General features: G+C 45.7%; 1 protein-coding gene across 1 annotated transcript in view; it reads right to left on the bottom strand.

The window, feature by feature from the left end:
* The window catches only part of LOC306912631 (contactin-associated protein-like 2), a gene marked incomplete at its 3' end in the record, with an annotated part of 274,755 nt that extends 261,874 nt beyond the window's left edge, over positions 1-12,881 (bottom strand). Inside the window, exons 1-2 of the mRNA XM_079489000.1 lie at positions 12,777-12,881; positions 2,411-2,604 (exon numbers count right to left, since the gene is read on the bottom strand). Of these exons, the coding sequence (XP_079345126.1) occupies positions 2,411-2,536 (126 nt within the window). The 5' untranslated portion in view covers positions 2,537-2,604; positions 12,777-12,881. The remainder of the gene's footprint in view (positions 1-2,410; positions 2,605-12,776) is intronic.
* Between the last annotated feature and the right edge of the window lie 242 nt (positions 12,882-13,123).

The following is a 13,123-nucleotide window of genomic DNA, read 5'->3' as shown; positions in this document are numbered from 1 at the left end:
CAAGAACTACTTCTGGCATGCCTTGATCTGGGCGCTGCCTGGAACTCACGTCTGTGTTGATTTCGTCGACTAATACTATGACGAAAAACGTCCGTCGACTATACCTTTTTTCACTGACGAAAACTACATTGAAAGCTAAGCTATGATGACTAAAACTCAGACTAAATATATTGACAATTTCGTAAAAACACATAAAAACTAAAGACTAAAATGTTATAGTAAAAGGCAGTCATTTTACACTTGGTTGCATGCGGAAAATAGCAGATCCGCTATCGGTGTCACACTCGATGGACAGTTAAGTCATCAGCGTGGGTGTGAACCACATGGTACGACCTATTAGACAGAAGGTGATTGGTGGAGAAAGGTGCACTGACTAGATCCTCTTCTTCACATGTGAGATTGTGCAGACATTCGGGTCTCTTCTTCTGTCCCCATGGGACCACGTCTGAGAATCTCATCTCATGGTTAATGCATGGGACTGGATGTGCATTGAACAGGCTGGAACAGAGCCTTTCTCTCACTCTGTCGTCTGTGCCTGCGTGCGTGCCTGTGTGCGTGTGCGTGCCTGCGTGCGTGCAAAGTGTATGATAAATAAACAATTGGACGCTGGCAGCTTTGGAGTTTTTTAAATGTCATCAGATCAACAGTCCTGCACTGAGTAAAAGGAACATGCATCAACGTGATGATGATTGCATCCACCAGTTGAACTCCCCGCCACATCTGCATATTTATTATTTACGACAGCGAGGAGAAAAACAAATGTGTTGGAGTGGGCTCGTTATATAGCGTGGCGGAGGTTATTGATGGCGCCCACTCAGCGTCAATACTCTGTCGGCCGTGTGCCGCGCGTTTGTTTACACAAGCAATAGTTTGGATCACAGCCGCCGATACATCACCGACCAAACCACCCACACACGCAGTTCTGGTCCAAGAAACTAAATACACGGACCTGAATGTAGTTATGCAAACGCAACCCGAGAGATTAACCCATTTTGACCTGAGATCAGATTCTAAAAATGTCTTCTACATCCTGACAGTTTTCTGAAAAAGCTATGTTTCTATGTCGGTGGTTCTTCGATTTTTCTAAAATAGCAGACCTACAAGCTCGTAGCGCGCCACTCGGTGGCGCGCTATGAGCTTGTAGATCTGCTATTTTTCAATAGCTAAAGCATAACATAATGTTAACACCAAAAGGGGGATTCTACAAACGTCTTCTAAATCCTGACAATTTTCAGAAAAAACCTTATGTTTTCTACATCAGTGGTTCTCAAACTTTTTCATGTCAACAACTCCAGATAGTTTGTATTTGGCTGCCGACCCCCGATCTAAAAAAATATGTTGTTCCAGGCAAACATTTGAGTTAAAAACGTTCGCCGTGAAAGAATATATATATCCCAAGAATTGCACACATTTTCACAACTTTTTCAAAAATAGATCTACAAGCTCACCGAGTGCCGCGCTATGAGCTAGTATATCTGCTATTTTTCAACAGATACTTTAAGATGGTTTAAAAGCTATAAGGTGACACAGATGCGTTCCGGTCCTTAATGGCTTAATGTGCTTTGGAATATTTTTTTGCAGAAATATTAAAAGCAATAAATCAGGGGGTAATGGTGGCGGAGGCAAAACGCTGTTCAATAAATAATAAGAGCAGGACAATTATGCCGCAGCAGCACAAAAACAACCGCTTACGTTTGCTTCCAAGTGTATAAAAGATCCATATTTATCATCGGAATCGGCTAGCAGACCCCGTTGGCCCCACGAATTATCACCAGGACTTACGTCTTAACTTAACCCATTTTGACCTGAGATCAGATTCTAAAAATGTCTTCTACATCCTGACCGTTTTCTGAAAAAGCTATGTTTCTATGTCAGTCGTTCTTCGATTTTTCAAAAATAGCAGACTCGGTGGCGCGCTATGAGCATGTAGATCTGCTATTTTTCAATAGCTAAAGCATGACATGATGGGGGGGTGGTTGATTGAAAAGTGAAGATGCTGCATTCACTCGGAAAACAACACGCTCCGTTTGTTTCCATCTGACATCTAACTAAATAATCACCACATGCCCCCCATTATATTTCTGACATCTAACTTATACAGACATACATGGTTTATAAGACTTTTTTTTAAATAACATTTAGGAAATTCATATTAATGTGGAACAGAATGTAACATTCTGAGTTCTCCTCCCACACACCAACGCTCAGCACACAAAACATCTTATTAATGATGCACCAAAAGACGACTCATTTTGTAAAATCACGATGAAAGCCTGCTCTGCTGTCCGGATAAACGACACACGTGTGCGCGTGTGTGGTCTGCGAGTCTGATGGTCCGTAGAAGTCAGATGTCAGAAATATACACACACACACATACACACACACACACACACAGTGTTGTCTGACTCACCCAGATGTTGCCGTCCTGGTAGTACGGTTTCCAGTTCCGTCCTGTGTCGCTGTGAAGGAGGCGGTACCGCGTGGTCCAGTCAGAGCTGCTGTAGCGGCCCTGCGTCGCGACGGTGCTCACCTGCATCCTGGAGCCCAAATCCACCTGGAGCCACTGGTAATGATCCGTGTCCAGAGGAGACCAGCCGCCTGCACCTGTCACACAACACAATGGTCAATGTTGAGGAGAACGTCCGGCTCGAAGGACCATTACAACAACAGAACGATCAGTGTTCAGAGAGACCGTCCGGCTCGAAGGACCATAATAACAACAGAATGATCAGTGCTGAGGAGACCATCCGGTCGAAGGACCATTACAACAACACAACGATCAGTGTCCAGAGGAGACCACCAGCCACTAGGGTTGTAGGCTCGCTAACTATTCCACAATCTCTGAATGCTACTGGACAGAGTCTGGAACTACACCTCCCGAAATCTGAGTAAGGAATCTGCCATTTTGGTTCACAAAAATATATTTAAAAATATATTTACATTTATTTGTTTTATTTCGATTTCTTCTAAGCAGCAAGCTGTATTTGCTTAGATGATTTTGATTTAAATTAACGCCACTAGAAAGACAAAACGGAAGTGGGGAGCGCTTTATCGCTTGCGCATGAGCTTGCGTTCTCCAGACTGTATGACGGAACTATTTGAGAGGTGTGAGAGGCAACAGTCTGGCAACGTGAGATTACTAGGGTTGGGACGATAATTGCTATTATCGTTTATCGTGATATTTTTTCAATATAATCATATTGCGGAGATTTTAATTGACCGTGAAATTGTCCTCCGTCATACACTAATCCAGTCCTGGGCGCTACTCTCCCTCTGCCAACCTGGGGAGAGCCCCAAACCGAGCTCATGCTTCCTTCAATGCACGAGGAGTGAGCAGGACGCTTCTTATCACTTGACAGGATTAGTACGCAATATTTTATTAAAAAACGTACTTACATTTAATATATGTACATGCCTAAGTAGGTCAGAGCGATTTTTTTGTCAGTATCAGCCAAGAATACGAGTTCAAACCCATGACGTGTGGTCGAAACGAGAGGCAAGAGATCTGTGTTGACTGAACTACCCAGACCAAAAAATAAATACAACAAAACATATGTGATGTCTGTGGTTCAGTTGAGGCAGAAATGGGTTGCAAGGTAAGAGCAAATAAGTGAATGATAGATTAGAAAATGATCTGAGCTGCAGAGAGATAGGATTGATGCATAGAGTCTGTGAGAAGATGAGGAAAAAAAGGAGGAGAGGAGAGGAGAGGGACAGCCGGAGAAAGAAGGAATCAAATAACGACAGATTGAGAATGACAGATAAGCAGGGTGGGTGTTGGTGGCTGAGGCTGAAAAGCATTCTGAAACATAAACACGCACGCACGCGCACAGAGCACACACACACACACACAGGGGCCTCACATCCAAACAACAATAATTCCATATCTGATCCAATTACAGTCATTCCACTCAGATGTGGGTGATGTCAGATAGGAAGAGCTGGATCACTGGAAAGATCAATAAAAAAACACCTCAAAGAAATTACACGAGAACATGTTCCCCCGAGGGAGTGAAAAACACACATGCACACACACGCACGCGCACACACCAATTTGTGGTATAGACACACGCCTCCTTCGGCTCTGGGCCGTCTGTACTCGAGAGAGGGGAAAGCTTCCGCGTCGGTTAGTCCAATCAGAGGCAAAAGTCCCGGAAAAGGCGTGCTGTGATTGGCCAGTATAGTGCACTTGAGTGGCAACGACGCAGCAAGCCTTCCGCAACTCTGACGCATTCCGACTTCATGTCGATACCTGTTGGTCGCTCCAATGAACTGCAGCGGCCAATGAGGTCGTTCCAATGAACTGCAGCAGCCAATGAGGTCGATCCAATGAACTGCAGCAGCCAATGAGGTCGATCCAATTAACTGCCGCGGCCAATGAGGTTGATCCAATGAACTGCCTCGGCCAATGAGGTCGATCCAATGAACTGCCTCGGCCAATGAGGTCGATCCAATGAACTGCAGCGGCCAATGAGGTAGCTTCAAAAGGATTAGTAATGTTGTATTCAATAACTTTACATTTAATATCTGTACATGACTAAGTAGGTCAGAGCGATTTGTTGTCAGTATCATCCAAGAATACGAGTTCAAACCCCATGACCGCGTGGTCGAAACGAAGAGATCTGTGTTGACTGAACTACCCAGACCAAAAAATACAAACAAAACAGATATGTTGTCTGTGGTTCAGTTGAGGCAGAAATGGGTTGCAAGGTAAGAGCAAGTAAGTGAATGATAGATTAGAAAATGATCTGAGCTGCAGAGAGATAGGATTGATGCATAGAGTCTGTGAGAAGATGAGGAGAGGAGAGGAGAGGAGAGGAGAGGAGAGGAGAGGAGAGGAGAGGAGAGGAGAGGAGAGGAGAGGAGAGGGACAGCCAGAGAAAGAGGAAATAAAATAACGACAGAATGACAGATAAGCAGGTGACGAAAGGCCTGGAGACGAGGCTGCAAAGCATTCTGAGACACGCACGCACGCACGCACGCACGCACGCACGCACGCACGCACGCACGCACGCACGCACGCACGCACGCACAAACAACAATAATTCCATATCTGATCCAATTACAGAGTCATTCCACTCAGACGTCGGTCCTGTCAGATAGCCAGACTGGAAACGTCAATAAAAAAAACACCTCAAAGAAATTACACAGAGAATATGTTCCCCCCCGAGGGAGTGACTGACACACACACACACACACACACACACACACACACACACACACACACACACACACACACACACACACACACACACACACACACACACACACACACACACACACACACACACACACACACACACAGGCAAGATTCACAATGAAATAAGAGGCTCAGAGTCAGAGTCAGTGTCTAACTTAAATTGTCTTTTATTATCTAATTAGGGAAAGGGGAAAACGGGTCAAAACTTCAACTTAGGGTTCCTCCTGTCTGGGGCTTATGGGCTTCTATGCACAGTACTGTGGGCAGAGCAGAGAGAGAGCTATAGTGACTAATGTATTCAGGTGGGGGAGAGTGCTGTATGCTCTCCCTTGTGGTTTGGGAGTTCAGTCGGCCTAGGAGGGAGGGAGAGAGAAAGAGACCAGGTGAGCCACAATACTCGCACAGCACATCCAAGTGGGTCCAAGGGTTTGAGTTAAATCTTGTACTCACTTGTGAGATATCCATCATACCAGCCTCCTCATGGACAGAGTGATTCCTGCTTCCTCACTGACTCCTCCATTAGTCCAAACCAAGCCCCCAGTAAGGCTATCCAACGGTTAAGATGCCACTACCTACTGGCGAAATGTGGAATTGCAGCACTTCAATGGAGGTGGACGGACGTTCATGACGTCACGTGCGTAAGCCCCGTACCTCAAAATTGAGGTCCGGAGCTAGGCTAGGCTAAACTTCCGCTGGCTTGAGCCATTGAGTTATAATTATACTTCCGGAAGTCTTCCGAGTGCTTCAAAACGCCACTGAGGAACTTCCACTGAAATGAATAGCGGGGGGGGGGGGGGGGGGGGGCTAATGCTCCAGTTCGGTCTCTATCCTTTATAGCTCTATGGTCCAAACTGACTCACCAGGCAGCTTGGGCGTCGGCTATTTAAAAGCTTCTGTTGATTGCCTGACTGGCTGCAGGTGCGTCCACGTCCAGGCTCCGATTGACAGTGATAAGTAAACAGGGTGTGTGAAATGAAGACCAGGGAAAACTGATGAGGAAATCTATGGACATAGAAAGGTAGTCGTCTCCTTCGGCTCTGGAGAGGGGAAAGTTTCTGCGTGCGTCACAGAGCGGACGTTCGGTATAGGCCAATCAGAGGCAATGTAAGCGTTTGTTTTTCTCGTGCCAATGAAGCTTCTTTGGATTAAATTGATAAGTCCCGGGAAAGACGCGCTGTGATTGGCCAGTATAGTCTCTTGAGTGGCAGCGACGCAGCAAGCCTTCCGCAACTCTGACGCATTCCGACTTCATGTCGATACATGTTGGTCGCTCCAATGAACTGCAGCGGCCAATGAGGTCACTCCACTTAACTGCAGCGGCCAATGAGGTCACTCCAGAGAGAGAGAGAGAGAGAGAGAGAGAGAGAGCGAGAGCGAGAAAGAGAGAGAGAGAGAGAGCGAGAAAGAGAGAGAGAGAGAGAGAGAGAGGTGATGAAGGAGAGGTGGTGACAGACGAAAAGGTGACAGAGAGGACAGGATGACGATCACTGGCAGGTGAGCTCTGAGGTCACTGAACAGATGGGTAGGGTGCGTGGCTGCGTGCGCGGCTGCGTGCGTGCGTGCGTGCGTGCGTGCGTGCGTGCGTGCGTGCGTGCGTGCGCGAGAGAGAGAGAGAGAGAATGGGGTGTGAGGTCAGAGGAAATTAATGAGGGAAGAGGAAGGAAGGTATAGGAGACGAGGAGAGGTGAGAGGAGAGATGGCAGATGGAATGAGAGGAGAGGTCAAAAGGTCAATATTCAACCGCTTATCCGTAGTCGGGTTCGGGGGCAACAGCTCCACCAGAGAGCTCCAGCTAGACTTCCCTCTCCATGAGCTAGCCGGGGGGCCACGGGCCCAAAAGCTCAAGGAATAGAGTTTAACCTGTGAATGTCATGCTGCTGTACTTTTTATTTGCGTGTATTTGCGTGTTCTCTATTCATGTGGTCATTACGGTCCACAGAATGAGAGGCCTGCTCTGCCGGAAACACTACGGAAAAAAAGTTTAAGGCCATTTTTGTATAGCACACCTCTCATATCTACTAGCTCATCCGCCACCAGGGGGCAGTATAGCGATAGTTAGGCGTCCTGTCACTGTTCAGTCCTTAGAGTATATATTAATAGAGACGGCACCGGATTTCTCCTCCCATCCACTTGCATGAAGTTGCTCAAAAGCGCATGAGGCGATTTCACTCCTCCTTCCGGGTAGGAACAGAGTGAATTCTGGGATGACTTACTTGACTTAATCCTCTTTACCCCCGTCGAGGGGCATAGGGCGTCCACCAGAGCTCTCCATCTCACTCTCTTCTGGGCCTGCACTTTTTCTTCCTGCCAGCTCATTCCAATGTCCTTTAGGTCCTGGAGAGTGGAACGTCTCCAGGTGTTTCTTGGCCTACCCTGTTTCCTCTTCCCCTGTGGGTTGTAGTCCAGGGCCTGTCTTGTGGTGTTATCGGTGTCCTTTCTAAGGGTGTGGCCCATCCAGTTCCACTTTCTCCTTTTGATGGTACTATAGCTATACTGTCCTGTTTTGTGATCCTCCATAACTCCTTATTTGTGGTTTTGATGGGCCACCATAGCTTGGATGGATCGGGTCAAATCGTGAATGCGCTGGCCATTGACTATCATTGCACGCGTTCACGTATGAAACAGCGTTCACATGTCATGGGCCCAATAGCGTGGACGTGCGCAATGATAGTAAACGGACCAGCGCTGGCCCCAAGCTACAATACCAAATTTGGCCACTATGTCCATTTCGCCTCAGGGTTTCCTCCGGGTGCCGTCTCTATTAATATATACTCTAAGGTTGAGTCCCATTCTATTTTCACTTGTACTAGAAAAAGAGCCCCCGGAACATCCAGACCCCCAGGAACTGTATCAGATACAGTCATACATATACAGACATCATATACAGTTCGTGTGTGTGTGTGTGTGTGTGTGTGTGTGTGTGTGTGTGTGTGTGTGTGTGTGTGTGTGTGTGTGTGTGTGTGTGTGTGTGTGTGTCATGTGTGTTAGGCTGCGCAACAGTGACACTTGGTTGTGAAAACCAAACGCTATTTCCGTGCTCGGACACAGCCAGCCAGGCACCCAGGGACACAGCCAGCCAGCCAGAGACACACATAGCTCCGTATAGGAGCTATGTGTAAAGTTTATTTTTCCTTAAGTATTTTATTTCGACACGTTTGATGTATTACCACTGGGGATGTATTGATTTAAATCATGTTTCCATCTCCTGTGATGTGAAACCTGTCCTAAATAAATCCCCCCCGAGGATTCCAGAAGCACTTTGTGGTGATGACTGTCACCATCACTCACGTCACGTCAAGCCATGTCCTGTCAATACAACTCATCGACATTCACGTCAAGCCATGTCCTGTCAATACAACTCATCGACAATCAATGACAATCACATTATGGGGTATATACCCTCCAGGAGAAACATGATGACCATGACACCAGTAATTTGATCAACATACCATTGACTCATTCGGCGCCTAGATCGCCTTTTGACGCATATTTTAATATCAATTGATTACGGTTCACAACTGTGTCCTGTACGCGCTCATAACACTCCGGTTCCGGTGTGGTAAAAAAAACGTTAATTAAAATCCCGCTGTCTTATGCTGCCTAAGGGGACAGTTTTTAGAATCGTAATATCTCGGAATCTTCATTTTGGGTCAAAACAAGCTTGATTTGCGCTTCATTTCTATAAACGATATGATGCGTTTCAGAGAATCCGTTTCCAAAATGTGTGTTGGGTTTATTAAATGACAATCGTGGGACATGTTACATAGCGGATTTTCACTTCCTGACTCGCAGTTTCCGAGTGAAACGGCTTTCAGAATAAGATCCTTTACCTATATTAAATGACTGGATGGTGCCCTGAGCCACCACCAGATGGCGCTGTTGGCGGTAAATGAGTTTAAACCGGGAAAAGCCTCGGTGTCATTTTAGATTAGTAAACACTTTAACCTTTATTTTATGCTTTGGCTATTAAAAAATAGCAGATATAAAAGCTCACATCACATCAGTTTGTGTCGTGCTATGAGCTTATAGATCTGCTAACTCAAATCGTTGTTGCTTCTGGGGGTCCCTGGAACAAAATATTAGCAGTAGTGTAAAGTAACCAAGTACATTTCTATAGTGCAATTTTGAGGTATTTGTACTTTGAGTATTTCTGATTTCCAGTACTTTTACTTCTGCTACACTACACTAATATTGTAATTTTACTCCAATAAATGTACTTGAAAACACTTTACTAATTTACTGTGTAGATTTGAATTGCTATTACAAAACATATCCAGCTCACATCGCGACACATGACGCTCACGCATTGTGAGCTCCTGAGTGTGTATAGATCTGCTATTTTCTAAAGATTGTTATATACTGGCCTGGGCCGTGGCCCAGCGGTCCAGGCACCTCGGCTGGCAATCCAGCCTGGCAGTGTGCCGCGGGTTCGACTCCCGATCCCGACGGCCTTTACTGCATGTCACCCCCCCATCTCTCTCCCCATTTCCTGTCAGCCTACTGTCTGTCCCTCCATAAAAAAATAAAATAAAGGCGAAAGCCACAAAAAAAAAACATTTAAGAAAAAAAAAAAAAAAAAAGATTGTTATATACATTTCAAAACCCAAAATATTGATACTTTCACTTAAAGGGCAACTTTAGTTTTTTTCAACCAAGGCTCATATTTTAGGTTGTTATTAGAGAAAGTAAAAGATGTTAGTTAATTTTTTTTTTCATTTGCTGCTTTCTTTCGTTTTAGGGATTTTAGCCGTTTTTGACAGGGGGGCGGGGGCATTCGAGCATGGGGCTAAATATGTATTTCTTTACAAAATGTTATAGCGATTTCTTTTTTTATTATTTACTATATTCCTACTAGACCCCAATAAATTACATCTGGCCACAGAAGATTACAGGATCTACTGAATGTGAAGGTAGCCTACTGGGGGGAAGCCACACTGTGTGTCATAGGCTCAATATGCCAGTTTGACACAATCAGTAGATCCTGTGATCTTTTGTGGCCAAATGTAATTTCTTGGGGTCTATTAGGACTTTAGTAAAGAATAAAAAAATAAATCGCTATAACATTTTGTAAAGAAATACATATTTAGCCCCATGCTCGAATGCCCCCACCCCCCTGTCAAAAAAAGCTAAAATCCCTAAAACGAAAGAAAGCAGCAAATGAAAAAATAAATAAAAATACACTCACCTTTTACTTTCTCTAATATCAACCTAAAACATGAGCCTTGGTTGGAAAAAACTAAAGTTGTCCTAAAAGTAATTTGATCTTTTGTTAAAACATTTGAGTATTGTTTCATGCCACCCCATCTGTTTTATTTTCATAATATATAATATTCGTCCTGATCTTTGTATGACATGTGGAGTTCTCCTCCACCCCACCTCCACCTTCTCATCCTCTCAACCCTCAACATCTGCCTGTGACAGTCCCCCCCCCCCCTCTCTCCCTCTCCCCTCTCTCTCTCTCTCCCTCCCCTCTCTCTCCCCCTCTCTCTCCCCCTCCCCCTCCCCCCCCCCCCCCCCTCTCTCTCTCTCTCTCTCTCTCTCTCTCTCTCTCTCTCTCTCTCTCTCTCTCTCTCTCTCTCTCTCTCTCTCTCTCTCCATCAACGCTCACCTCTCTCGCCCCACGTGGGACCTCCATGTGTTAAGAGCACTTTTTCCTCACCTGCCAATTTCCCATCGACCTCTCCTCTCACCTGTGTATTCTCTGCTCTCTTCTCGAGTCACCACATGCACACTTGTAATGTACGGCTTCAAAAACAGTATATATATATATATGTAAAAAAAAACCTGTGAGCTTGTAGATCTGCTATTTTTCAATAGCTAAAGCATAACATAATGCTAACACCAAAATGGGTTCCCGCCCAGAATGGGTTAAACACGGGTGATTTTCACCCGGACAATTATATATTTTAGTAATTTTCATAATGTTGCTGATGTCTGAGGTGGGTGGGCCTTTCAGTACCTTCATGATGCTCAGTGACATCACAATGTTGCTGATGTCTGTGGTGGGTGGGCCTTTCAGTACCTGCATGATACTCAGTGACATCACAATGTTGCTGATGTCTGAGGTGGGTGGGCCTTTCAGTACCTTCATGATGCTCAGTGACATCATAATGTTGCTGATGTCTGAGGTGGGAGGGCCTTTCAGTACCTTCATGATGCTCAGTGACATCATAATGTTGCTGATGTCTGAGGTGGGTGGGTCTTTCAGTACCTGCATGATGCTCAGTGACATCATAGAAGGTATAGGTTTGTTTCCCTGCCCACATCCCTGTTTTTTCTACAGGCAGGTGTTCGGGTGGATTTCACCGTGTTTAGTGATAGTGTGATGGAGAAAAAATCCCATTCACACACAATGGACTTCTTTTTTTTTTCTCACATAAGGAATATTTAAAAAATAATATGCACGTTTTTCACAGATTTTGCCCCCCTGTGATAGCCCCCCCCCCCCCCCCCCCCCATATTTTTTGTGAAGTCATGAAGGAATATTGAAGAAGAGTACCTCAAGTTGTCATGTATTGCTGTACTTAAATATATTTGGATTAAAAATATGTTTTATGTAATATTTTACATTGGTTACCTACCCGTGTTTAGTGAAGGTGTAACAAAAAATATGTTTAGTGTTAGGGTTAACTGGATTAGAAAGAAAGATGCCATTCACAGTCACACACCATGGAACCATGCAAGGCACCAACCTGCACATCGGGAGCAATTAGGGGGTTCAGAGTCTTGCTCAAGGACACTTTGACACTGACTCTGGGGGAGCCCACAGGGATCGAACTGGGAACCATACGGTCCATTCCACCGGCTACTCTACCCCTGAGCTGCTGACGCCCCATTGTATTTTGAGTATAGGCTTCTTCTAATAAAATAAAATGGTAAATCTTGTTGACTAGTCAAGGATGTAACGTCCTCTGATGTGTCTGGCTCTCTCCGGGTTGTTTACAGCGGTCATAACATCATATCTCTCCTCCTTCAGTCGCACTGTGGCTTCACTGAAGACATTCTGTGTGAATTATTAAGTGAACAAACACAGATGTTCTGTATCTGCTCGCTGTGTACCGATGTAGAAATGATTCCACACTTCTGGAAGCCCCAAGATAAGAGGGGTTGTGAGGAGAGATAAACTCAGAGAGAGAGAGAGAGAGAGAGACAGAGAGAGAGAGAGAGAGAGAGAGAGAGAGGGGGGGGGGGGGGGGGGATACATTTGTTGGTCTCTGAATATGAATATGGGGTGCATGTGTTTGGTTCGACGTAGTAACAGTCCTACAGTCATGAGTCCGACACCCTTACCCTAAACCCAAAGCCTAAACCTCACAGGAAGCCTGCACAGGTTAGTTGTAACCTGCCACGGGTTAGTTGTAACCTGCCACGGGTTAGTTGTAACCTGCCACGTATATCAGTGTGTGTACCTCCTCTCCTCTTGAGCTTGACGTATCCAGGAGCGTATAGTGTGTGTTTGTGTGCGTGGGTGTGTGGGCGTGGGCGTGCGTGCGTGCGTGCGTGCGTGCGTGCGTGCGTGCGTGCGTGCGTGCGTGCGTGCGTGCGTGCGTGCGTGCGTGCGTGCGTGCGTGCGTACCTCCTCTCCTGTTGAGCTTGGCGTATCCCGGAGCATAGCCGCTGGTGAACACAGAGGAGCTGCTGAACGATGTGTGAGGAAGAGGAGACACCAGACCTTCATCACACTTGTCTGGAGAGAGAGAGAGAGAGAGAGAGAGAGATAGAGATTACCTTCAGTGAACAGACATCTGTAACATACAAGCCATGCTCCTCATGTGCTGACTGCTGAGTTGGCGATTCCCGGGATCGAACCCATGACCTTGTGGTTCAAAGGCGAGTGCTCTACCGACTGAGCTACCCGGACTTACTCCATTAACACATTTTGGGCGGGAACCCCTTTTGGTGTTAGCATTATGTTATGCTTTA

Source organism: Electrona antarctica (genome assembly GCF_951216825.1).
Source record: "Electrona antarctica genome assembly, chromosome: 20".
Classification (NCBI taxonomy): Eukaryota; Metazoa; Chordata; class Actinopteri; order Myctophiformes; family Myctophidae; genus Electrona; species Electrona antarctica.
Note: the sequence above shows the minus strand (reverse complement) of the source record. Positions and strands in the feature narration are given on the sequence as shown.